Raw genomic sequence first — 27694 nt, 5'->3', positions numbered from 1 at the left:
CTGCTGTCTATATCCCTGGCTGACAGGACTACAGGACAAGGATCTGTAGCTCTGGCCTCATGCAGGAAGATTGGATTTTGGTTTTCACACCCTTGCAGACCACTCCTGAGTGCTCTGGGAGCAGCCAAGGCTGCCGTGGGGCAGTGGGAGACCTTGGAGGGGTTTTATGAACCTCCCTGTGGGCTTGGAGGTTGGGCACTGAGCCTGAACCCACTCCATCCCCTCCAGTGAAAGGTGTCACTCCTGCTTGGAAAAACATGTGGTGGTAGATGAGCATCCCATGGGGATGGGAAATGGGAAATGCGAAAGCCCTGGAATGCAAGAGGAAGCATGTCCTGTCTGCACAGAGACATAACCTCAGTGAGAACAAGTACATGGAGGTGGGACTAGGTGGATACCAGAGCAGGCTTCATACCCCTTCTCCCTTAGCTAAGTATATCTCCACTTCCTCTTCTCATATATATATTTGTATGTACATATACATTCATATTTATGTGGAGATATATATACACACCCATTTTATACCTAGCCACTAACACTTGCTGAGGTTTCCCTAAGGCAGCCCCCCCTGTATCCTCCACAGCCCAAGCAGCTATGTAGAGACTCTACCACAGCCAGGCCCATGGCTTCTCCCGCAGACTGCCCTCTCCCTCCTCTGCACACACTGGGGACATCCTTCCCCACCCCTGTACTGCTTTCTTTAGTGTCTCTGCCCAGCTGTGGTTTATAAGTTGTTTAAATCTTTTTCTAGGAACAAATAGAGATCACAGTTACCCAGAATCCAAAAACGCAGACAGCTTGAAATGTGGTTAGGCTCTGCCCTACTTTCATTGAGCTGAGAGCACAGCTCTGCCAAGGTGCTCAGGGGAGAGGACAAGAGGAGAGAAGGAGAAAAGAGAAAGACCCATCTCAGCAGACCGCTCCTTCCTCCTGCCCCAAGAAGCAAACCCAACCTGTCCCCCCAAGCCTGCTGTGTCTGTTTGAACTACACCACTTCTCCTCCTGGTTTGCCCAGGATGTGCAGGTGAGCAGGGCATGGAGATGGGAAGCCTGGGAGAGATGCTCTCCTGCCTTGTAACACTTGACACAGACATGGGCATCTCTCCAAGCTGAGAGAGGTGTGAGGGTTTTGCTGACTCAGGGCCATGAGGATGGCAATGCAGGGAGTGCTGCAGATTAAGAATGAGATGTGTGGGTAGAGTTTTTACTGTCCACATGCTCACTGACTGCTTTTCCCTATACTAAGTTGCTCCAAGATGCAGAAGTGGAAGAGCTGCCTGGGACTCCCCTCCCATGAGAAATCCCCTGCCTGGGAAGCCCGTGCTGGGTTGCAGAGCTGCTGTGATGCTGTGCCTGCACAGTGAGCACAGCTCCCTTGCACCATCAGGCCCCTCCAACAGCAATACTTCCAGGAATATGCACTGACCTGGAAAGGGATGCTGCTGAAAAAATCACCAGGAGCCCTTTTTCCTTCTCTCGGTGGGGCCAGCCCACACGACCAACCTGCAGACAAGGAAAGTGTTTCCCACACCTATTTTCCCCGGGCTCTGATTCCCATAACCCTGGGCTTTTCTCACAAGCATCTATCGTGTGCAGAGGAGATGGGACTCAGGTCGGGGAGAACAGAACCTCCAGCTCTGTGACTTTCCCCAAAGGAGAGAATATTTGCTAAGCAATTCCACCTATATTCCTCCAGCTTTGGAACAGTTACATAGACACAAGCCACTTGTTGCCACTGATATTTTAAGGGCATTCATCAACCCTGCTTGGAAGGGTATGTATCAAAGCAAGGATCAGAGCAGCTGTGGGGTATTTTTGCTGGTGTTTTCACTAGTGGTAGCAACAGTGAGGCACTTCAGGAGACCAGTTTGCTGTAGTCAGAGCCATTGAGAGATGCTAAAGAAGGTATCGTCTGGAAGATGATATAGTCCAAGATCATTACAGTATTTATTAACACCACTTACAAGGACTGACTTGAACAGCCTTGGAAGGAAGAATGAAAAAATGCCAGCAAACACATTACGCTTTCCTGCAAGAGGTTTTTTCACCCTATCGAAAAGCTTTGTTAGAAAGAATGATGAGAATGGTAATAATAAGGCACTATAATTATACCTGATCCTTCTATAATCTCTCTCTCTGCAGTGTTCGGGAGCACTTTACTGCTATTATTGGATTTGAACAGTCCCATCTGGATAACATATGACTGATTTGTTTGCATGGCTTATCTTAGGTATTTTGGCATGTACATTAGAGTTGCCTTCATGTCTGGCCAATTCCCTGCACAGTCCATAAGAGCAGGGAAAGACCTTTAGCTTCTGTTCTCCACCACCCTGTTCTCCCATCCCGATGACTTGGAGAGTTCTTCACAGAAGTCCAAGGATGAAAGGTGCCATCAGTCCCTCCCAGCCCAGTACCAGAGATGGAAGTTTACAACCAGGAGGCTGGATAATACCTAGAACATCTGGATTTGCACCTGTATTTTAGGCTTGAGATTCAATGAATCCCAACAAGCCCAGGTGCACCTAAAAGTCTAGTGGCAAAGACTTGGCACATACCTTGTTCTAAGGTACATGCTCTGTGGTCAGAATAGTTACTACTTTTTAGGCTGAAGCCTTTAAACAAGGGGGTCTGCTACGTGCACACATTCCAGGCATGCACAGAACCACGGAATGAGTGATGGGTGCTTGCGTCTTTCAGAACTCAGCATTCCTTGCAATGCCATCTCAGTTACAGTGACGCTGGCTAGCTCACACCACAGCTCTTTTCCTGTGGTGGCTAAATGAATGAGCAACTCCAGCAACATCAAGAACTTTGCTGGCCTCTTGCAGGAGTTCTTGGGTATGTGAAAGTGGGCACTTGCTACTTCACTCTGAGAAGGCCAGAAGAAGAGAGACGTAACTGAAAAGAATTCAACTCATTATTAGGAATGTTATTATAAAGAAACAGATTAAAAACAAATTAATATAAGCAGGACACAAAAGCTATGGCTTACATTACCTGAACTGCTTTTCAACCTGAAATTCACACAATTGTCACTAGCTTATTGTGCAGGGAGTAAAACTGAACTTTCAGGCTGAATTCCCATAAAATTGAACAAACACAAGTTGTTCAATTCTTTTGTTGTTCCCCCTGCTTTTTAAGGACCCTTTTTTCCTTCTGCATCCTTTCTATGTCCCACCTTGCCTCATCAGCACACAGGTGGGGTTTCCAGTGCCTACCCATCCCCAAGGCTGTTGGCCCATTTTGTTGAGGAGTTTAAAAGGACACATTAGTTCTGCCTTAAGGTTTCCTCCAACTTCATTTTTGGAGTACCACATCCAGTCTCCTCGCTTTCATTCTCTTAGATTCTTTAGAGCCGTCTTTGTCAATTTGTTTGCTTCTGGTTTATTTTTGAAAGACAAACCCCCAATGGACATAAGCTCTCAAGTCCCTTTTGAAAATGCTGTCTTGTCTGTAAGTGCTTTGTTTGTGATCCTCTCCAATCCTTTAGGCTATTGTTTGCGAGCTGGAAGGCATCTGTGCTTGGGCTAATCACGTCAAATGCCAGCAATTCCCCCAGCATGATTTGTTGCACAAGCCAGTGGGAGCAGGGTTTGTTTTGATTACATTTAGTGTGGAAAACCCACATTTGCTCACATTGGCCTAACAAAAAAGAGGGAGTAGAGGGGCTAATCCAAAATCGTATGAGGGGAACAACAATCGAGTTATTGACTTCAATACCATCTGGGACCAGCTCAAAAACTGACAGCTCTGATGGCAAGGGTGGTGTCTTGGGAAAGTAGGTAGCCTTGGGAACTAAAAAAATCTTGCTTTAAAAGTGTGTGCACATCATTTACTCTGGGTTGGATGAATCAAACATAGATCTAAGAGGCTGCCACTGCTGTATGGTGTTTTGCACAGCTTTTTTTCAAAGCTGTGCTGCTTCTTTCTAAGATGAGGTTAGTCAGGCTGGGACACCTCAGCCTTGTCCCTTGCTAGCATGGCTGAGCAGACCAGTTCCAGCCATCACCTTGGGCTGATGCTGGCCTCCCCCGGGGCCCTCAGCTGACAAATCAGACTCTCACTCATTCTGGATGATGGCAACGTTTTTCTCCTCAGCCTGTGCGGGTTCTTGCCTCCAGGCATCAGATGGGTGTCCCAATTTCTCTGCTCCTGGAAGCCAGGAGGAAGCATCTGAGGGCTGTTCCCACTGGGGCTGCTCTCAAACTGCTGTGAGGGCACACAACTGCAGGCTGTGAGGTGGGGGTACAGGTGTGCCATGTGCAGACACCCCATCTGCCTCGAGAGACCCCAGCACGGGTACCAGGATCTCCACACACCCCAGAGCTCAGCTATCCCCTGCTGAGCCACTGCCCTTGCTGGCCTCAGCTGCATCCCTGCAGTTGAGCCTAAGTCTGAGCTTAGGTGGCTTTTTCACACACTCCCCACACAGCAGAGAGGTGCCCAATAAGGTACAGAGCTCAAAGCTGCACCTGGATCCCAGCTCTCCTCTACTTCCTGACCCAGCTTTTCCTTCTCCAGAGGTGCTCCATTAGTCATCATTAATCCCTTTTTGTATTCGCAAACAGGATAACCTTGCCAGTGGTCTGTGGCAGGGATTTCCACAGCTCGAGCTATATATTGCATGAAGAAACGTCTCCTTCTGTTTCCTCTGAGCCTTGCATTCGAGTATTTCATCAGATGCCTCTTTGTTTAAGAGAACACACTTACACGGTCACCCATTCCATTGCACTTAAGCTTCACAGATCTCTGAAGCAGACCTCAGCCAGCTCTTTTCCAGCTGAATACACCTGGTTTATCAAGCCAGCCCTTACACAGGAAGCATTTGGAAGTACTCTGCTTTGCCTGACTCAAAACTTCAGCTCCACCAGCCCTAGCTGAGATCACAAGGCAGCAGGAGCACACAGAGACCAGGCTGCTCTGCAGGGAGGCATCGGGAGTCGCAGAGCAGCTCTGCCACATCTCCCTCTCCCTTTGACACCTGCTTTCCCTTTGAACACTGCCCTCAGTAGCCCTACGCTCGCTGCAGGGCAGGCAGAAAGCTCCAGCACATGTAGTTACTGATGCCATACATCTAAGGAGCTGGTGCAAAATGAGCTCAGTGAGACAAAGCCATCATACTCCCCTAACCAACGTATCCTTGTAAATTAAGGGGTTTAGCACATTTAAAGACTAATTATGCAACTACACATTTTCAGAGGGATATCAGGGTAAGGGTCCAAAACTGAGACCCAGCTATGTATACACAGAAGGTTTTATTTTGAAGCTTGACTGTCTAGGAGGAGCTCATTTCCAAACACAGAAGATGCCTAAATATTAATACATTTTTGGAAATGCTTTTGCACAGACTTGTGCTTTTAAAGTGAATCCTGAACCATCGAGGCAGATCCCTAATGGCATACAGACCCTGATGTCAGAGGTAATCAAGTACTATTACGAGAGCTGTTGGCTGTGGGGCCCCTCCTGCACACACACATGGGTACATATGGAAGTTATTAAACAAGTTTCAGTGAAGAATTTTGGGAAATTAACCCCTGAGGCCCCAGAGCACTGCTAACAGACAGCTAGTTGAGAGCAGATGAAGAACAGCTTCCAGCTGGATGCCTCCAGTGTGTTGGGACTGAAATCCAGGCCCTTCAGAACCGGCTGGTAGAGGAAGCCCCTCTCACAAGGACTAAACTTTTCAACTTCTGCTGTTAGGAAGAATGGTTGAAAAAAACCATCTGTGAGGCTGTATAAGTTTCCTCAACAAACTTAAATGAGTCAGCTGGAGAAATGTATAACATAACATATAAAAATGCAAACAATTTTCTTCTGTTCCCCAAATGGCGTTCAAGAGCTTGTGAGGAAGTTTGTAATTTCTTTGCAAGTCCCTTTAGGAGTCACCAAAAGAAACATTTGGATATGGGCCACCAGGAGCTGCTCCTACAAGGCAGAGGGACCAGTTTAGAGGCAGGGTGATTAAAGTGAACATCTCCCACTCAGTTACTCCTAGGATGTAAATTCTTACAGCTTTGCTTTGTACATCTTCTCAGGAGTGGAAAGAAAAAGGCTTTTCTTCCAACATCCAAGCAGAAAATGAAGGAGGGCTCTGTAATGCCTGCCACAGCCCATGTACTTTTCATGTTCCTGTTCTTCCCAGATTGGTTTCCTTTCTTGCACCAATCCTGATCTGCAAAGTGACCTCTCCTTGGGAATAATGAGGACACTCACCCATAATGTGCTTTAAAGTTCCATAATATAACAATGCTTGGCAGTCATTCACTGCTTTTCATCCACAAATCCCAAATCAATTCGCTGCAGCCCTGCATGGAATTGACTGACTTGTGAGATGGAGATGAGCACTTGCTGTGCAATTAAAAAACCAAAAGAAGAACAAAATAAAGTAGATTTCATTAAAATCCAAACCATTTCCTCCTCCCTTGGAGAGATTTTCCTAAAGCACAATACTTGCCGCAAATGGGGCTCTCCTGCAGCCCCAGCCATACAACCCAAGATGCTCGTTTTCAGCCAAATGAGAACAGTTCACAGCCAGGTCAGAGCAATATGGTCAGAAAGCTCTTCCCTCAGTGAGGTACAACCATGGCCATAAACCAGACACATTCCTGTGCTCACTTATAAACATGGAAGAAAGGAGCCTGCTTCTTCTCCCCTTCCCAGTTTCTGAAAGGAAGGTGGTAAGGCAGACAAGGCAGCTTGGCATCAACACTGCCAAAGAAGAAAAGGATCAAGGGGACAGGCAGGGTGCCTGCGGTGGCAGACCCTGTCCTACTCCCCCTGCAGCAGACAGAGAGGGAGGACAGCTAAGTGTTGCTTACACCACCAAGGCAGGGCCTTCATCAAGCCAGGGAACAGTCCCAAAACACAAGTGTCCAGAGCCATCTGAAATGGCCACAGGGGATAGCAGGACAGGCATAGGAGCTATAGGAAACTTGTGTTCTGCTGGAGCTCTACACACAAAGCACTGAGGGTGAGCAAAGGGATGGTGTCCGAGACCAGGCAAATCCACAGCAGCCAGCAGCAGCTGGAGCATGTGTGCGCCTGAGAATGCTCTCAGCAGCACAGGTGGTTTCCCTCCACCAGCACGCCATGCCTCCATCCTGGTCTGAACACCAGCACCAGACTCTCTATGCATTATACACCCTTCCTTCCACAGGGGGCTTTGAACCACAGCCTCTGCAGTGACAGCACCGCCACCGCTCTGCCCCATCACCTCCTGCATGGCCCATCTCACCTCCCTGCCCTGTGCAAACACAGCACTGCAGAGCTTTTCAGGGGAAGGGACCCCAGAGAGTCCTCTCCAGCCCAACCAGAGGCTCACACCACAGCCAGTTCTGAGGTCACATGAGGTTGCTCCAGGCTTGACCTGTTGGGCCCTGAAACCTTCCAAGTGTGAAGACCACACAACATCTCCAGGCAACCAGCTTCCCATCTAGACTACCTTTATAGAGAAAGGACTTCCTTGTACCCAGCCTGGGCTTGTTTTCCCTGTGTTGTGGCTTGTTCTCCCACTGCACACCACTGTGGTGAGCCTGGCTCCTTGCTGACCTCCTAGTAGGTGCAGGCAAGCTGCTGTTAGGTCCCTCTGAAGCCCTGTCCTCTCTGGGCTGAACAAGCCCAGCTCCCTCAGCCTCTATTTGCAGGGCAAATGCTCCAGCCCCCTGAGGTTCTTGAGGTCATCCTCCCTCCTAACTTCACTCCAATTTGTTACATTTTTGTTACACCAGGGAGTCCAAAACTGGATGCAATATTCTGACTGGGGTCTAAGGAACAAAGAGTGCTGGGAGGTGATCACTCCCCTCATCTGCAGCTGGTGCTCCTGTTAATGCAGCCCAGGATGCTGCTGGCCTTTGCTGCCAGGCAGACTGCAGAAGGATTCAGCTTTGCTGTCTGCCAGCACCTCCTAGTCCTTCCATGTGTTACAGTATCTGGGCAGGGCAGCTTCAGGAGCTGCAGATACCAATAACCCTGAGTGACAGGGTGTGTGTTTGAGCAGGGGATGCACAGGACTATTGTCTCAGGGTGGGTTGAACCCCAGCCCGATGTGACACTGGTTGGGGTAATGCAGGGCACAGAACCCTCACCCAGGGCATCACAGCCTGTCTGAGGCCCCCAGTTCACCACATCTAATGAACCCAGCGACAATGAGAGATGCAGTTACCTGCTTAGCTTTCCGCCCTGGCCCTGCACCAGACTATAGCTCTGGAAGAGCAACACCATAGCCACACACCAGCCATCACACTGCATGTAGACCCTGTGATAAGCAAACAATCCAAGCTTATGCTTTTGCACTGGCCCAAGAGCCACAGCAGCTGTAGAGCCACTGAGCTGCCCCTGACCTCTCTGCGACCAAGAGGAGCCAGTGGCAAGAAGATGGTCACTTCTCTGGCACTTATTTAACTACCTTGGTTCATAAGCCAATGCCCCGAGGTGGGAGGGCAGGCACCTTGCTGTCAGCAAAGCTACGCAGCTCTCCAGAGAATAATTCAATGTCTAAGTTAGGCTCCTGTGATGAATCACACCTGTCTCTCTGTGTCTCTGCTGAGTCCATGCTTTGGTTCCTCAGATAAGATACCTGAAGCCAAAAGAGCAAATTCAGAATAATCTCTCCCCATGTTTGGCTCTTTCCCCCTGTACAGGTCTGAAGGGGAAAGTCAGCGTGAGCTCAGCAGGCTGCCTGCCTGGCTACAGATGCCTCAGGGTGTGCTGAGTGGTTCGGCTCAGATTTTACAGTACCCCAATTTATCCTTTCACATAGCTGCTTTTAGTCACTTATTTCAATGACATCGTACCTGCCTGCAACCCTGAAATGAACCGTAACCTTATTTAAGCAGAGCCTCTCATTTGTACTCGAGCTCACCAGTTTGAGTTCACTGATGCTGTGCCCTGTTCTAGGATCTTGAATTCTCATGCTTCTTTCAAACACTGTACAAGTTTTAAGGTACTAAAAATACTTCTGGAAATCTCACCCCTGTATTAATAGGAAGTATCTTCTGTTTAGAAAATTCTTTACTTGAATACAGTATACGATGAGTTAAGCTTATTGCTCCCAACTAGGACCCTTCATTTATGTTCTGCTTTTGGTCTTTACAACAAATGCACTTGTTTGGTTTCAGTTTGATTGCCACATCCTGGCACTAAGCTGAGTTTCCAGCACAGCAATGGAATGAAAATATCAGCATGCATTAATTGTCTTTTAAAAATTAGTGTAAAAACATGTTTATTAAATTTTTTAAAAGTCTTATATAAAAAATTATTTTGCCTTTTTGGAGGCAAAATCAAAACGTCTGTTTATGCTCCCTAGGTGGCAGCAGCATACCATCAGATGAGCATCAGAAAAGGTGCTGGATCCCATCTCTGCACATCCTCCCAGGGCAGACCTGACTCTTCAAACCAGGATTACCTCTGCAGAAATACCATGCCCTTAGTATAAGGTAACTCATCTGCACTCCCCAAAATCTGTTCAAATAAAGCAATGCAAAAGCTGTGAAGCTGCATGTATTGTACATGGCTGCAATGGTTTCTCTTTAGTGCAAACGTTGGCCTCTGAAGTGGCAGGCACCACATTCATGCTGCGAGGAATGAAATGGGTCTCACTCCACCATGGCTACATGAGTCTGCAGATGCCTGAGCTGCACTGCTGTGGCACTGGACTCTGCCACACCACTTCACAAGGACAGATTTGTAACAGAAACAAGCTTAGGCACTTGGGGACAGAAGAAAATGCAGGGCTGACCTGGGAGGACAGGCAACTCACCTTCTCAAGCTTATAAGTTATAAATGGAGCAAGGAGCTGAACTTGGAGGGGATGGGAGGGGGAAATTGCTGCTCTTCAGGTTTGGTTTTACCCGAGGCATCTCTGGGGAAGGCCACACATGCTGTGCATGTACAAGGACACAGCTGTCACAGGCAGTGGGTTCAAGCCCTGCTCCCCCTTCTCTCCCAGCAGCCAGTCCAGCCCCATCAGTGTGGTGTGTGTCCCACCAGCACAGCCACCTAACAAGCATCTCCCTTTGTCTCCCATGTGCAGGGCATCATCTCCCAGCCCAGGGTGGAGAAGGGCTAGGGATGATGCTCCTGTCTGACCCTCCCCTTCCACCCCGGGGTGAGACCACCTCCTTCCTCAGGTGCATCCCCGAGGAGCCCCCAGCCCTGCTCCATCCCCTGCTGCAGCACTAGCAGGCAGGCTCTGGCAGCACAGTTCTCGCAGCGTAGGCACTGCCTGGCGGCTCCGGCACAGGGGCTCAGAGAAGACGAGGGGTGTTCCCCCCATCTCATCAAAGTGCAAGGGGTTGTTGCGGGTCCCTGCCACCACCAGCTCCAGCAGCTGGACCACGCAGTCCGAAAACCAGTTCTTCAGGCGAAAATAGCCCTCCTGGAAAGAGATTCGGAGGCTGACGGGTCCTGTTGGCATCCGCACACTCAGGCTAAACAAGCAGTTGCCCTGCGAGCTGTCACGCACCAAGTAGGTGCCGACAGGCTCCTGCTGGAGCTTGGCATGAGCTTCTCCCACAGACAAGGGGCCCCAGTAGAAGTCGCTGGCCTGGAGGATACTGAGGGATCGCTCCAGGATTTCCCATTCGCAGCTGCGAAACATCCGGAACCGATCGGGCAAGCCAGGTGGCACGGGGCTGGGGAGAACACTCCGATGCTGTCTTTGCGGATGAGAAGCAGTGGTGTGCGTGTTGTGCTGATCATCTGGCCTCCCTCTGATCATCTCTCAAAGAGCCCATGGATCCTGGAAAGATGCTGCCTTTATCATGCTTTCTCCTTCACATGCAGCCTGTGGGACAGAAGAAGAATGAGGCAAACCAAATGCTTTCTTCTAACTTGGCAAGTGAATACACTTTACAAGGAAGAAAGACCAGCAAGAGTACCAAAGAGGGTACTGAGGAGTTACTGTATGTTACTAACCCACATTTGTAGGAATAACCAGGGATATACATGCAGGAAAAATCATAGAATAGAATTATAGAATGGTTTGGGTTGGAAGGGACCTTTAAAGGCCATCTAGTTCAAACACTTTGCAATGAGCAGGAACATCTACCACATCAGATTGCCCAGAACCACATCCAGCCTGGCCTTAAATGTCTCCAGGGATGGCACATCCACCACCTCTCTGGGCAACCTGTGCCAGTGTTTTACCACCCTCATTGTAAAAGATCTGTTTAAAACCATCACCGCTCGTCCTGGCATAACAGGCTCTGCTAAAAAGTCTCTCTCCGTCTTTCTTATAGGCCCCTTTTAAGAACTGAAGGGCTCCAGCTGGGTCCCCACCAGGGCATGGTGGCACCTTACAGAGCTCTGCATCCACTGCGTCGCAGAGATTCACAACTAGAGTTCCCCAGCACACCCTTCAGCAGGCTGGTTTGAACCAAGCAGATCTTGGTTATTTTGACATTTCCCCCTGTTGGATGCTTAAGGGCTTCTGCGAGTGGCCTTGAAACTGGGAAGGGGAAATGACACCCCAAATCAGAAGGGAACAGTTCCCCAAAGCAAGAAAGTCTCGCTTACACTGTAATTCAGTGAAGGGTGGAAAGGTTTCCTCACACCTCTCCAACCGTTTCTCTGACAAATGGAGAGAGAACAACGCTCAAAAAGAAGATGGGAATGAGCCTTTCCCATCAAGCCTTATGAGTCACTCTCCCATCCCAGGACATTCCTGTTTCACTGTGTCAGGAGAAAGCAAAAGTCTCCATTCAAGACCCCTTCGAGAAATGTTCATCATCAACTTCAGGGCTGGGACTGTCCACTTAATGCTGGTACCAGACACTGCTGATGTCCAAGGAACAGTTCTGAACCTGCCCTTCCAGCCCCTTAACTGCTGTTTCTGCTAGAAGGACATCTTCCCCTGCCAGCTGACAGTGCTGCCATCCTCCTCTGCTTGCGTGCTGTGTTCAAAGGGCCATGCCTCACTGCCCCTGCCCTGCTCATCTCCTGCCCCTTGTGTCATCACCAGGATGTCTGCTTCCAGAAATGCAAATTCCTGAACTCAGTGATGCCATCAGCCAAGTCATTTCAATTATATTAAAAAATACATATTTGGCATGTGTGTGTATGCATAAACATAAAAACCACAGCCCCAAGCCAGAGAGGCTCATTCTGTGTGAGAAGCTGAGCTGTTACATACCACTTCCCAGGCCTGACAAGTCAGTAGCTCACTGCCATGGCCTGCTGTTGGTCCCTTGACATACTCCATTAACCCAGTCACACTCACTGACAGCGCAGCCATGCTCGGAGCAGAACAGCCTGCTGACATGCAGCCTGCAGCGGAGGAAGACACACACTTCTCCATCTCTGTGGGCAGTCCTCCCACTGCAGACTCGCAGGAACATCAGGGCTCATGGCGAGCAGGCAGTCAGGGACCTGTGGAGGGCTTGCTCTGGAGGGAGAGCTTCAGATCAGGCATAGCTCCTTGCAAGGTTCGCCTTATCTCACCCCCTTTGCTAGCTGTTCAAAAGCCTAGCGCTCCTTTTGGTGCTCATGCCAGCTGATTGGACACATTGACCCCACTCTACACCTGGGAAGAGGACATGGAGCAGCAGGGCCAGATGTCTTTCCCTCACATGGGCACAGTAGTTTTGGAAAAGGAGACATTTGTCCCCCCCAACATCTCACTCAAAACTTAACAGTAGCACCAATAATGCCGTTGTCAGACAGGTCTCCATACTTAAAGCTACAAACAACACCCTTTCCAAGAGCAGCCTGAGAAGCTTCTCCAGTTTCTAGCCTTGTGATTTGAAGTCCCTGGTAATGCTCTGAATGCTGACAATCCTGCATTTCAGATCCTGCCCTTTCAGTCACAGCAGGAGGGAAATTCCACACTTAGAGAAAGGTGGGAGAGGTAGGTAGGAAGGAGTTAATCAAGCCAGGGTTTTCTTTTCCTTTAAAAAGATAAAACAAAGCAGCAGTTGAAAGCTGTTCGGATGGTTCAGCAAGTCAGAATAAACCTCAGGGGAAGCTGATTTAGTGAGCAAAGCATAAGTAAACACAGTCACCACGTGCAGTGACTAGGGCCATCTATCATCACTGAGAACTCAATACTGTAGGTGCCACAAGAAGCTGCAGCATCTTTGTCCCTTTCCATCTCCTCTCTACTGAGCAAGGAAGGTATAGAGCCCTCTGACATTGCCTACTAGGGAAAAAGAAGGTTGTACTCCTGACAGATGCCTCCAGGGCTGCAGCTATAGCCTTGAGGGGAGTGAGAAGGAGCCCTGCTCCCACCAGCAGCCACTCTTCCCAAACAGCAACTTCTCTTGGGTTCAAACAGAAATTTTGCCAATCTCATGGGTCTAGGCTGGAAAATGAATTGGAGCAGGAAATCCGAAGCAGGCAACTGTCTTCATTTCCAGGCTACTTTTAAAAATAACAACATCAGTAATATGTTTAGGGCTGCTTGTCTGTCCCAGTTTTCAACCTTGAGTCACTCACCCAAGTCCTTTAAGAAAAACCCACTGCTACTAGAAGTCTGCCTGGCTAAGAACGGAGACTGTCATCATTTTGAATTCAAAGTAAACATAGAAACAGCACCCTCACAATTTGTTCACTCAGTTTGAAATCTACGTATGGGTCAGAGCCTTGGAAAGTGTGAATTTGTTTGGCTTCAGTGACCCATTTCCAACAGATGACTGCCTGGCCTGCAGCACAGCATTAGTTAATGATTAATATTAGCCCTGGAAGTGCTCTTGATATTACCTTTAAGGTTCACTTCTAATGAGTCAACAGGTTCTGTGTGTACATGGCCTCCCATGTCAAGGAGGACAGGCACGCTGTCAGGATTAGGAACAAACCAACCAAGGGTTGTAATGGAATACACATGTATAATTAGTCATATATAATTAGTTCTGCTTCTGATTTGCCACACCACGATCTGTTACCCCACCCACACATACACAAAAAAGCCCCAAAACCCCAACACTCAAACATGTTTCTACCTCCCTACAAAACAGAGCTTGCAGCCAAAGCAACATACCCTAAAAAGCAACATCCTGCTAATTAAAAGACTGGGTAAGTTTCCCCAGACCTTCTGATTTACTGCAAGTTCAAGAGCTTTTCAAAATAAGTGCTCTTGACACAGGGCATTCTGCTTTCCCCCTCGCTCACTACTCAGGCAAAGCAGTGTATTTCATACAAGGAGACAATTCTAGTAAAGGAGGGGACTGCACGCAGCCTCTGGTGTCAGCCACAGCTTGACAAATCTGGCATGTTCAACAGCAGCATTAAGTACTCAGCTATCGTGTGTTCTTGCACTCTTCCTCCAGGATACTTGAAAGAGCCTACCTCTTGATATTTACCACCCATAGGGATGAGTTTCTGGATGTCAGGCTTGGAAGTGGGCCAAATTCAAGAGCTCCGATGTGGCACTTCCCAGTTTTTGCAAAGCTTCACTTAAAAGCACATCCATCCTTTGAAAAGAAAGAGACAAACAGGTGACGAGGCCCAATAGTTTGCTATAATGTGGATCTAAAACACAAGAAATCCGGGGACAGGTTGTCTGTCTCAACCTCTTTGACCTGTATTATTGTAGAAGGATGCATATAGCACTTCAGTTAACAACAGAGTTGACAAATTATTATTGTTATTATTATTATTGTACCTTACAAAGCTACGAGTTGATTAGGTCCAGACAACTCACAGATGGCCTAAGGAAAAATGCAAAGACCATAAAGTGGCCATCATCTTCTGGAAGTGCAAACCATAAAACCCATATGTTAAGAGATGACAGCAATAGGATTTGGAACAGCAAACTCAAACTTGTGCTCATTGCAGCAACATTTAGAGTACCTTATCTGAAACTGTGTAGGTAGCCATTCACTGCTGAGTTATCCAAATAGCAATCCAGACCATTTTGGCCTGCTTCCCCAGCTCCCAAGGCTTTCCTTTCTCACCTTATGGATGGAAAACTAAACCCACTGACCTGGTGGAGCAGTGGACCGCCACATGTGCAATTGCACATCTGTCAGTGGACCCACCAGGAAGCTGAAAAAGCAAACCCAGCCTTCAGCATGCCTTTCAGAGGCACTCCCTGTAAGGCTTCACTTATCCCTATGCTCCTTTACTTAATATCACTTTTCTGCATCCCCCCCAGCAAAGTCCAGACCAGGCACACACACCACAACCCATGCTGACTTGCAGGTAGCAGAACTGTGGGTCTATCCCACTCACTACACGCTCAATTCAGCTTCATCGTGTCCCAGTTATCAATCCCACCATTCTCAGAGCCGTTAGATGGAGGCCAGGATACTTTGGAAAAGCTCTCCCTGAGACACCCTGCAAGAACTTGCAGCAGCATCTTCATTCTAAGCAGCAGAGCCCAAGCAGACATCTCTTGCTTGCACGTCTGCATGCCACAGAAATGCACTGCCTACTTATTTGTGGCTGGAGAGGATGTTCCAAAGGAAAGCTCCAGCAAACGGCTGGAAGAAACCTCTCTGGTAGGAGCCAAGCACACAGCACTGTTTTAATGGCAGGCCAGCCTGGTTCCCACAGCCACCATCTGCCACACACTGGTAACTGTTTAAACCATGCTGCCACCGCCGTGGTGCGTGACCATATCGATACCCCTTGTAGCAAGCACCCTACCACAGCCAAGGTGACCAGGGCAGATCCAGAAAGGGTTTTGCGGAGTGGGAAGGGAAAGGCAGGAGACACAGACAGCTGTGCGCCAAAGAGCACAGAGGGAGCTGTGGTTGGGCAAGGAATGTGGCGCAGCTCAGCTAAGAGGACCAATGTTAATAACAGCCAATTTCTCCAGCACAAAGCTGGCCTAGGAGACATTGCAGTTCTCTCTATCTCTTATGCCATGGCTATAAATAGAGTTTGATGCGAGACTACCATTATGTGTGATACATGAGGGAATATGTGAAAAAAAGAAAAAGAACCTGCATCCCACACACACATATCCCAAACCAAACCTGTGTTTGTTTCCCTATGAAACTAGCATTCCAGGATGCACCATTTAATAAAACAAAACAAGCTGATGCAGCACACACACTGTGACAGTTCCTGCTTCCACGCAAGTAGAGTCATCAAGCAGGATTCTGCATGCAGGCTCTGGCAACCAGCCGCTGGACACCTTGCAAGGACTGGGTCTTATCGAAGCCCTCCCAACATTTTGGGGTTGGAGAACATACTTCAAAACCCACAAAGAACTTCCTGATATTTAGGCTTGATACTTCTTATCACAGGAAAACATGACATGTATTTTCTGCATTAATGTGACATTTTGCTGATACAAGCTGAAAGATTTTTACCCCAAGAAAACCCACAGGACAGTGTGATGTGCACCAAATATTCTTCAAGGCAGGGAAACATTGAAGCAGGTTTGGTTTCAGCATTACATGCTTCAAAGTGGAAAAAAATAAAGGAAGGTGGCAATTTCCAGGGAAATCTAATTGCTTTTCCTGGACTAACTGGAAGAGCTGGAAGAAAGATCCTGTTTTCAGGGTCCCCTCCTCACACCCTGGAAATCCTGCACACATTCAGAACAACTACTTAAAATTAAACAGTCAATTCCTCCTAGAAACAGCTCATTGTGAAACTGTAATCCTGCCATTTCAGGGTAACAGAGAAGCCGCATCGCTTCCCTGAATTTGAAGGCTGCTGTGCAGTAGCCATAAGCAACTACAGCATGTTCCACAGTAAGTAAAGCTATCAAAGCTACCAACTGACTTCAAGCAAAGACAGTGTCTATTGCAGACTGAATTACCCCCCATCCTCTGTAACTGGGCAAAAAAGAATGAAAAATAAAAAGTTAGAAAATCAGTAGGGGTTACTGCTAAGTTTCAAACTGCAGCTGAGCCTACCCTGCCGTGATTTAAAGAAAGAGAGTTGTTGCTTACCTCTGGCCAACACAACAGCATTTTTGGTAAGTGAGGAGAGCCTAGTGGCATTGCTCCTGGCCTTTCCAGTTTCATAGCAAGCAACCATCCCTGCAAATGCCAGTGCAGCAAAGCTACATGAAGCCTCAGCCCTGTGCTCAGCTGGAGAAGTCAGCTCCTGCAGGACTGCCTTTCCTTTCCTCTACCTCACTGCCCAATGGCTGGGGAAGCAGCCCACCAGGAAGATAACCGGGGCTCTCCCCAGTTTGGGTGCAGAAAGGAGATGGGAGAAGGCATAACGATGAAGAAGAAAGAGGCAAAGATAACACCAGTCCATTACAGCTCCCTACTGGAAATGCTCTGTCCCATCTCCCCACCAAGAGAGGGATCCGTGGAAACAGGGTAGCAATGCTCAGGGCTGGATCCTCGCCCTCCATGGGAGCAAAGCTCTGCATCCCCCAGTCATGGCTACTCAGCCTCAGCAGCTCCCCTCATCCCCAGTACAGCAGCACAGGTATGTTTCCTCCATTTCAGCCTCCTGCAGCTAAATTGACTTTTCCCAGTTGTTCCAGCACCCTGTCTGAGGAAACACGTAAATCTTGAGAAGCAAAGGCCAGCAGTGGTCCTTGTAACAGCCATGATCTCTCATCAAAACCATCACATTTAGCAGGAAAGGAATTCAAAGCAGCAGCTAACGTGAAGAAATGAGCAGCGTGTGCAGCTGAAACTGGTTCAGTATCATGATCAGAACTAGGATTTTAGAGAAGAGTCCCAACCACCTAACCAACAAGAGCCAAAGCACAGAGGCACAGGAGAGAGGGATCCTCTCTTTGCTCTTCAGGAGGACAGGCTTCAGGGGGTGTGAGAGGCCATGAAGCAGTATCAGTTACCATGCCTTTAGAGGAAGGGGTGAGGGTCAGAAAGCACAAAATGCACCACAACACTAAGTTTTATAACGGGGATTTCCAACACAGAGAATAAAGAAACTCATCCCGAGAGTCAAAAGTCAAAAGAAAAAAGTTAAGTCATGAGAGGTTATTTAGGAAATCTTAAAGTGACAGAGTGTGCAGAGCTCCCACAGACGATGGAGCAGAGATGCTGCCTGGCTCAGAGGACAGGTTCAGGGGACAGCCCAGGTCACACCACATGTATCAGCTGCAGGTACAACAGCTTGCAAGGGCTCTGACATGGATCAGAGGCACCAAACACACACACTACAAAACCACTGTCCCTGCCCAAGTCTCTCAACAACCTCAGTTGTTGAGAAGCTGAAAAGATGAAAAGCTAACCCTGGTGGAGCTAATAGAAAGAAATATAAATCACTGACGGTAGGGAGCAAATTTACATGAGGATGGCTGCCACGAAACTGGGACAGTAGGTGGCCAAGATGAAACAACAAACAGAAAGCAAATGTCATCTTTAGTTTATCAAAACCAGAAAGCCTCTGAGGGAATCATTTAGTTGGCAGGGAGAGTGCAGTGGGGATGAGGACACTGCTGAAAACTTACACAAGCAAGCAGATAACTTTTCTTGCACAGGATGCTGAGGAGAGTCCTCAGTGTTCAATGTTGTTTAGTCTAAAGTGGGGTAAGGGGGTATTCTATCAGAAGAGATGGGGAAAAGTGGCATTAGAGCAGAAAGCCAGGTGGACACAGTGGACTATACCCAGGAAATCTAATGGAATTTGGAACTGGTTTCTTGAGATGCAAAGAGAGGTGTTCTCTCAATCAAACCAGCTGCCACTTCCAATCGCCAGACGGCTGCAAGTGTTGCAAGGAAAATTTTTTGACACATTATGCTAAAGCAGGAGCAGCACATGGCTCCCTGGCTGGGGGGAAAGGTAATTCCTAGACAGAGCTCCCCATTAGGAATATGGTATATGAAGAAGCAACAGCTGCTGGGATGTGCCTTGCATTTCCCCAAGGCCTCCATGCCAGAAGCAAGTCAAAAGTGAGACGTGGTGCACAAGGTAAAGAGCCACCAGCAGCCGGGTACCCATAAAGCAGATGGACAGAAGACAAAGAGCAGTCACACCCCAGGGTGATGGGAGGTGGAAAAGGGGTGTCCTGATGAAACCAAAGCATTTCAGCCCTCGTACAACTGATCACCTCTCTGCCATCCTCCCAGTGGCTGTATCTTCCCCCTGGATTGACTCAGCCCACTTTGCAGAGCATCCCTCCTGGCCGCTTGACAGGTTGGTGGGTATAAGTGGTCCAAAGCCTCCTTCGGCTCAGGCACAAGCAGCTCTCCTCCCCCTGCCCATGCAAACACATGAGCTGACCTAGGTCCCTTTCCAGAAATCATCTCCCCCTATCTTCAAGCTACCATTGCCCACAACATCTCATACACTGGAGGTCTAACCCTGTCCCCCAGCAGGCAGCTTCCAGCCTCATGCTACTGAAATGTAGGCAGCCAGCTGGAAGAGCAGCAAGCCCTCTCCATGCCCTTCCCAGGGCAAACAGTGGCAAAATCACTTTAGGCCTCTGCAGGCCAGAGAAGTCAGAGGTTGCTCACAATTCAGCAGGCTGGCAAGCACCAGGAGGTCAGGTAAGACTCTGTCCTGGCAAGTGCGTACAGATCTTAGGGAAACAAATGGGGTTTATATTTTTAAGAGCAATAAATTAAGGTGCCCAGCTGACCAATGAGCCAAGTAACTGTGCTGAGGGTTCATTAAGGAAAGCTCTAGCTCCGAATGCAAAAGCAATCATTGAAAAAACCAAGAAGCAAACACAAGTGTGAGGTTGCAAAATGGATGGGTGGGAATGTAACTAATGTCACCACCTGAGAGAATACGTTAAGTTTCAGTCACCTTAAATAAAAACAGATAGAGCTGAAACAATTGGGATGGGCCTGAAGATGGGTGATAAGAAGTCAGATGTAAGTGTTCAGACTGGAGAAACTTCATGCTCCGTTTAGACAGCAGACAGATACAAGGGGATGCAAGAGAGACACAGTACAATTGAGCCGTTCTTTTTATGCTCTTTCATAAAACTAGAAGAGAGGAAGTTCAAAGGTGACTGAGATTGAAAATTAACCAATCTAAAAACTCGTAAAAGGAAAAACTCCAATCACATGGACTTTAAAATGATGCTGCTGGGGAAAGTGAGAGAGCTGATCTGAGGAGTCTCATTTCTTTCTCTCTGCTTTGTTTCTGTAAAGTACCCACCACACTATGCCTTAGTGACCCTAGGCAGAGAAATCCAGCAGCAAAAGGTTGGGATTTTAGCATCACCTTTTAAAACTACCTCTTAACTATTCTGATTACATCAGAGTAAGGGGAGCCCCACACAAGACATAAACGTCCTTTAGTCATGCAAAACTGAAGAACTAAACAAGGGTACATAAAGGCACTGTGAGGAATCAACTGTGGCCTTGCTACAGAGTAGTTAAAGCAGCTCAGCCCGTTTTTCCCTTATTTTTTTAATGACTAAAAAGAACAGCACCTCTCACTTGGATGTGTTGACTTCAATACTGGTGCACATCCTACACACATGGGAGATTTCAGCTGATTACTGCTAAAGCAGCTCAGAATCAGAAATGGCTGTGGCAAGGAAGTTAGACACTCCCTCTATCCCAGCCTCCCCTTGAGTGGGGTTCTTGGTCCATTGTGTCACTTAGCTGGCCCTCAGAGGACAAACATAACTTCTAGCAGGCCAGATTGAAGAACGCTTCTCCAGCCCTGGCTCCCCTCCCTCCACACCCCCCAAAACCTCACCAGAAAACAAGGAGGAACTCAAACATGGATGAAGAACAATGTTGCTGGTCTGTCAAAAGCATGTTCAAATCATTCCTAAGGGCATCTGCACATCATCACTAACGTGCCAACTTCGGCAAACATATGCTGAACCCTCTTCAGCTTTAGCAAGGCACCTTCAAGTAAGCTGTGGAGAAGCCCAGCTATGCAGTTCAGATGGGAGGAACATGAATGGAGATCTCTGACATTTTCCAACTGCTAATAGTCACACTTATTTTCTTCCCTGACAGCCTTAGCCTAAGTTTTCAAATAAAATTTGCTACTAAGTACAAAAGTGCATCCAAACGGTTTCTGAACTGCAGAATCACACACACACATACACACAAACCCCCTGTTGCACAAGTCACAATCTGAAGTCAAAACTCATCTTCAGCATTTGAGGGTGTAAGGGGGAGGACAAAAACTCTCTGCAACAAAGGCAACCGAGTGCTGCCAGCTTAACCCAGTTTTGCCAGCCACAACGTAAAGCTGAAGCAACCTATTTGCAAATTTAATACTGGCACCCTTTGATTCTTTGCGTGTGTTTGTGAACAAGCAGAAGCACAGAAAGCGCATGGGGTGCAGGAAGAGAGAAGGCAGAGAGAATGTGCATTATCAAAATACCTTGAGAGCAGTTCTTGGAAATGTGCAGCCTGCAAGCCTGTATCAGACACTCACTTCCTGTGAAGTGCACACAGGCCTTTTCATTTCTCCACTGAAGAGGATGAAAATAAGGGGGCAGCTCTACGGTCTCCAAAGACAACACAAAACCAGCATTTAGCGATTTTACTAAAACTGACTTAACATTTTTATATTATTAAATACCTATCAAACACAAGAAGATTCACAGAAGCTTAAAAAAGTAGGACTTTCTGTACCTCTTGCTTCTAAATCTTAACTTGCAATCTTGTACTTGGTCAGGGTGGGGGGGATGGGATGAATTTTGCTCGAGTCATTTTGACCACTCACTAACACAAAGCCACCAAATCCTGCCATATCAAACACCACTGCACTTTTTAGGGTTTTCTTTTAAGGGTCTGAAACTGATTTCAGCAAATGGATGAGATAACAAATACCTCACTGAGGCAGAAGGCTACAGGATATGCACAAATACAAACCAGAAGAGCAGGCAGTAGTGTAGACTGACTGTACAGAAGGGAGTAAGTTGATATCATGCCTGCCTTCTGCCTGTACGTGTAATCAAGGATCTAATTAATGCGGCATTTAGCTGCATTATTTTAACTAAATTTTTGATGTATGATGCCTCCTAATGACACACACACTGAATACCTTTATTTTGTATAAAGATATCACCCCTGTATGACACATTCAGCTTTTGTTTGGACCATCCACATTTTCTTTTACAGAAAGAGATGCAACTCTCCTGGCTTGGGAGCTTTTGGCAAGCATCACTAGCCAAGGTCTGCAGCAACCTGGAATAACGGCTCATGAACATCCCACCTCCCCACAGCTTTATTACTCTAACCACAGTGTCAACCCGACCCAAATCATTATCTGTTTATTGCTGACCAAACTAAGGTAGGAGAAACCAGAGGAGAGAAGCCTGTGGGTGGTAGGGGAAGATGGGGGTGGTGAGGAGTTATAGGGGAAGACTCAGAGGAAAGAACAAAACATCCCCAGCGGGGATGGAGAGAAAGAGGAGCAAGGAAAGAAACACAGCCCAAAGGCACATTTTCTCCTTTGTTTCTCAGCAATGCAACCACAGCATTAGTGGCAGCAACTAAGAATTTACACCACCCAACTTCAGCTCTATCCTTGCGCAAACCGACCACCAACTTCACAGAAATCCCAGTTGGACGGAGGGTCAGAGGCATTGGCTGCATGTCTGAAGCTGTCATCTGGAAACTGAAATTGGCCTTCTCTGAGCAGGCAGGGCAGGGACAGGGACACCCACCTGGGAGGATGTGCAGGAGCTCAGACTTTCTCAGGTGCTCCTCTATGCCTGCTTTTCGGCACCTGCACAGTTTACTTGTGCCTTCCAACGTGTTGCCTCTCAACTCCACTACACTTAAGTAAGTGATAAGCCAGGTTATTCAAGGACACGTAACATACAGAACCATAACAAGGAGCACAGAAAAAAACAAAGGCCCATATTTCAGTCTAGCTCAGAAAAAGATGGGAACCTGTGTGGGAAGTTGGCATCCCAATAACCCCATGGGTTTGTGCCCAAGAGCCTTCCACTCTGGAGGGGATAAGAATCCCTACTTCAACAACTACATTTTAAATCACATACCCAGCAGAATCACTCATGAACACAGAAACAAAGCTTGGCTTCATCTGCAGCAACTGGCCACATCTCATTGTAATTTGATTCAATCAAGACCAACATTATGTGATAATAGAGCCTCAGTCCCACAAACTTCTGTGGATGTGCATAATTTTTAAGCACGTGACAGTAGCCCTGCTGTGACTGAATGAGTTATTTGATGTTCACACAACATCTGAACTGCAGTCCCAACTGTCTGAAGAAAGAAGATATGCCTGCATACCCTCTTAAGGGTACAATCAACAGAGAATGAAGCATCAGGAAACTAGTTATTTCTGATTCCACACCATTTTAGAGAGCTGAGCATGGTCAGCATGTGACTGGGGTTTTCATTTAAGTTCTCTGAGAGCTGCAAGGACTAGATCTAGCAAACAGCACTGTCTGGACCACACAGTCCTAAATAGCAGTTTGCTAACAATACTCTTTGCCTTCAACTTTACAGAACAATGGTCAAGCCACATCCCCTGCCTTCACCCATGCAGGGAAATAAAAAGACAGGGACATGAATTTAACATTCTTGAGTTCCTTTCAGTTACCTCCAGGGCTCATCCAGAACCTGTTGCCAAGCTTCTACTGAACAGGAAGGAATACACAAACTAAAAAAAGCAGGGGGGAAGATCATAAGAGTAGTACAAGCTGAGGTTTTAGGTGGTAACTATTCCAAAATTCTCAGTAAGAGCATGTGTATTTGTGGGAAGAAGTGAGTATCAGATCCTACATAGCTGCGAGCACCATGACTCAGATTGCATCAAGGAGGTTTCAAGTGATAACCTTTGCTGGCAAAGCTCTTCATGGGCACACAGCACTGATCTTCTGAGAAAAGGCAGGTGTGAGGCTGCGCTCTGACTGTGCCACGGAGGAAGGCAAGTTCCTCTGCCTTTCAAGGGCAACCCCAACGGGCATGTATGCTCTGGGTTCACAGTTACCCCATTTCCCTGTAACGCCTTTGGTTCTGGCAGACAGCTCACTTTTCCAGCTAAGACTAAGTTTAACACCCTGCACACCACTTCTCCAGTGGTTTACGTGAAGAGTAGAAAGCGACATGGAGACCAGGATCCCCCCTCCCTGGTCCTGTGCGGCTGCTTCCCTACAGACCCACCCGAGACATTACATAATTCGCGGGTTTCGCTATAAAACAAGCATCTCCCTTGCCGTGATGCTGTGGTGAACACCTTGACTGCAGGACAAGCCTCAAGCCCGTCGGAGCCTCCCAGGCTGCTCCCAGCACCCCACAGCCACCCCAGCAAGCCACATGGCTCCCTTCAGGGCCCGCAGTGAATTCCCAGCATCACGAATCCTCTCCTGACACCCCCCACCACAGGGGAAGGCACCCCAAACCCCAGCACGCTCCTTCTTCCCCTGCCAGCAACAGCCCAAACACCCCCGTGCCCAACAGCAGCTCCCGCCGTTCTGAGACGCCAAGGGGGGGTCCGGAGAAGACAGGCAGACAGACAGACACACAGGCAGACAGGCAGGCAGGCAGACACCTCCACACCCCCCACTCCAAAAGGCCGTTTTCGGTTAACGCCGCACAACTTACTCTCTGCACCTCCGGGACTGCCGGTGCGAGCGAGCACTCAGTACCGGGGCGACAGCGGCGCTGCCCGGCCCTGCTCCCGCCGCTGCTCTCCCAACCCGAAGCGAAACCGAGGCGGCCCCGGTCCCTGCCGCCCGGAGCCGCCGCGCTCCGCATCCCCCCCGGCCCCTCAACTCACAAAGGGGCCGGTGCGCGGCTTACCAGGAGGGGGTTGGCGGCGCGGCTGCCCCCGGGCCCTCCTCAGCAGCGGGGCGGGCGGGCGCCGCGGTGGCGGCGGATTGCGGCTCCGGGGAGCGGAGAGGAGAGGAGGGGAGCAGAGAGAAAAGGAGGGGAGGAAACCCCCCAAGTGTGTCTTTTCCGAGGAAGGAGCCACGGGGGAGGGGAAGGGGAGGGGTTTCTCCCTCCTCCACCACCCCGTCTTTCCACAGAGTGGCTCTGGCGGCGGGGGGGGGGGAGTAAAGAAGAAAAAAAGTTTTATTTCCTTTTAAAAAAAGTTAGATGGATTTAGGGGAAAAAAAATTAAAACAAAGAGGCTGCGAAAGCCTCCACGCTGCAGACGGGAAGGGGAGCTCCACCGGGACGGTATCAGAGCGCCCCGCGGGACCCGCCGGGAAGCCGGCAGAGGGCCCAGACGGCGGCAGCGGAGACCCAGGCTCGACCCCTCCTCCCAGTGCTCCTCTGCTGCCCTCCGACACTGCACCGGAGGTGGGAAGCGGCGGGAAGGAGGTGCAGTGCCCAGGGCTCGGAAGCACTGTGGAGGGGGGTTGGGGGTGTGTGTGTGCTCTGCGTAGGGCCGGGGGCTGTGCACGGCCAGGGGCGGCAGAGCCAAAGAACGAGGGCCCTTCACAACAGCGGAAAACGAGGAGGCTGTCCCGGCCTTCAGGGCTGCGGTTCTCCCAGCTCCTCCCGGACACTGCAGGAGTCCCCAGAAGGGCAGAGGGCACCCTCGCAGCACAGGGTGTGCAGCAGTGTACGGCACGCTTGAGGGGTGTAAGGTGCTCCTCGTGGATCGAATGAAAATGCTGGAAATCACGGGAAAAAAAGGAAAACACACCAAAATGTAATGATGTAAAATACAAATAGTGCACCACATGGTGCATACAGAGCGATCAGATGTAATAGGAGAAAATACAAACTTTGTAATTCAGAGCAAAATGCACAGTTGTTAAAGACCAAGCCTGCATTTAGGCTTGGTTGCACCATTGGAGTTCTCATTCACCTACATGCTTTCTCCAGACCCCGCTGAGGCTGCTGCACGCTTTCCCTGGTGCGTGCGTGCCAGGTGAATTGCCCTGTTGGAAAGCTGTATGCAAACCCCAAACACAGGCATGCTCTGCCTGCTGTGTACCAGCCTAGTGATGCAAAGCAGCTGTAACTCCTGGTTGAGCAGCTGACTGAAAGAGCTTTACAGCTGCTTTGCATTGCTAGGGAGCACGAAGCAGTCAGAAACACACCACTGAATCTGATCTGCAGCCTTGCCAGAAGTTCCACTGAGTATTGAGACATTCAACTAAGCATGAGGATGCTGCTGACCACAGAAGAATTTCTGAACTTCCATAAGAGTCTGGGCAAAGCACTTCATGTTTGTTTTGTTTTTTTTTCAGGGAGGCTCCAGTGGGAGGACCTGCTGCTGGAGCCCTAAATCACAGCAGAGATGAAGTGCTCATCTGTTCCATTTTTGGCTTTTAAGTAGGCTTGTCACACTTTTCTTTGTATTTCTGGATGGCAGCTTCAAAAATATCCTGTGGTTTGCTTTACAGTTGCCTAGTAGGGAGCCCGTTTCCCTCTGTGGGTATTTATAGCATTTGTTGGGTGACTTCATAGACTCTACCAGCCACCTTGCCTTAACATTATTAAATGGATTAGTTTCATTCTGTCTTTTAATCTTCATCTTTGCCTGCAAAAAAGTAACAGCCAGCCTTATTGTTCAGAGATTGTGGTTCTCATTCCTCTTTCTCTTAATCACAGAATCACAGAATCATAAAATGGTTTGGCTTGGAAAGGACCTTAAGAACATCCAGTTTCAACCCCCTGCCATGGGCAGGGACACCTTCCACTAGACCATATTGCCCAAGGCTCTGGCCAGCCTGGCCTTAAACACTGCCAGCAATGGAGTATTTACCACTTCTTTGGGCAACCTGTTCCAGTGCCTCACCACCATCACAGTAAAGACCTGCTTCCTTTTATCTAACTTGAACTTCCCCTGTTTAAGTTTAAGCTCAGTCCCCTTTGTCTTATTGCTATAGTCCCTGATGAAGAGTCCCTCTCCAGCATCCCTGTAGGTCCCCCTCAGATACTGGAAGGCTGCTATTCACTTGAGACCATGACCTCGCAGCACTTAGAGCTGAAGTGCATTGCCACAATCCTCTTCAGCAATAAAAGCTGGTCAGACACATCACGATGGCACCATCGACCACAGTTTTCCAAAACTAAGACTTGACTCACAGGGCTCAATATGTGTTCAGGATCAAGGTACATCTGAGGTGGCTTCCTTATAGGTGGAAAACACAAGGATGCTGAAGTAGCTTTGTGGCTTGTGACACAAAGCAGGAGATGGCAACCAAACTATGCTCAGCTGCATTTCTTCCCTGCTAGCCTGAACCAAGCCTGGATGTGTTCTAGGTGAAAAACCCTTCCTTTAAGTGAGTTCTCTTCAGAAAAAAAAGAATACAAGTAAATTCCCTAGAACCAAAAGACTCCCCACGCTCTCACCATTGGACAGATGGTTCTTTTTTCCCAACTGTTTTCAGCGTACAGATACCCACCTGAAAGGCTCTGTGTAATGACAGTGGGGATGCAGGCAGGCTAATGGGCCTGGCATGAGCAACTCACTTTGAACACGGCACACTGGTACATCTCTGGAGAAAACTGGATACATCCTGAAGACAGGGTTTCTGAGATGCCCTGGATGCTGCGGACAGCATGGAGAGGAACAGCTTCCAAGAAGAGGCCAGGATTTGTTCTTACAAGTTTTATCCTACCTCTGATTTTTTCCTCTGCTTAAGAATATGTACACCCTCACTATCCCTGATACTGAACCTTTGAAAAACATTAAATTTGAAAGCATTAATTGATAGAGCTGTCGACAGAATGAACCATTTCCAAATAGGTTTGTCTGAAGTCCAGCTGCTGAGGGCAGTACGTCTGAAGTTATCCTACCTTTGGATCATAGTTCTGCTGTGTGGAATTTCTCTGCTCATTCTTCAGCAAACCCCAAGTCTTTGGTAAGTTCGAAGATGTGGATATCCAACAGCCCAAGAGGCAGTAACACCCAAACCACTTTTCTCCTTCTCAGCATGTGAATTCCTTATGGTCTA

At 48.3% G+C, this 27694-nt stretch overlaps 1 protein-coding gene across 1 annotated transcript; it reads right to left on the bottom strand.

The window, feature by feature from the left end:
- Window positions 1-9104: 9104 nt before the first annotated feature.
- Window positions 9105-24568, bottom strand: LOC101877510 (suppressor of cytokine signaling 1-like). Its single transcript, XM_031050191.2, has 3 exons — window positions 24381-24568; window positions 14281-14405; window positions 9105-10783 (listed from the first exon to the last, which is right to left on the bottom strand). The coding sequence occupies exon 3, from the start codon at window positions 10715-10717 to the stop codon at window positions 10124-10126; it is 594 nt and encodes a 197-aa protein (XP_030906051.2). The 5' UTR covers window positions 10718-10783; window positions 14281-14405; window positions 24381-24568; the 3' UTR covers window positions 9105-10123.
- Window positions 24569-27694: the final 3126 nt, after the last annotated feature.

The sequence above is a fragment of the Melopsittacus undulatus genome, chromosome 5 (assembly GCF_012275295.1).
Source record: "Melopsittacus undulatus isolate bMelUnd1 chromosome 5, bMelUnd1.mat.Z, whole genome shotgun sequence".
In the NCBI taxonomy this organism is placed as follows: domain Eukaryota; kingdom Metazoa; phylum Chordata; class Aves; order Psittaciformes; family Psittaculidae; genus Melopsittacus; species Melopsittacus undulatus.
Note: the sequence above shows the minus strand (reverse complement) of the source record. Positions and strands in the feature narration are given on the sequence as shown.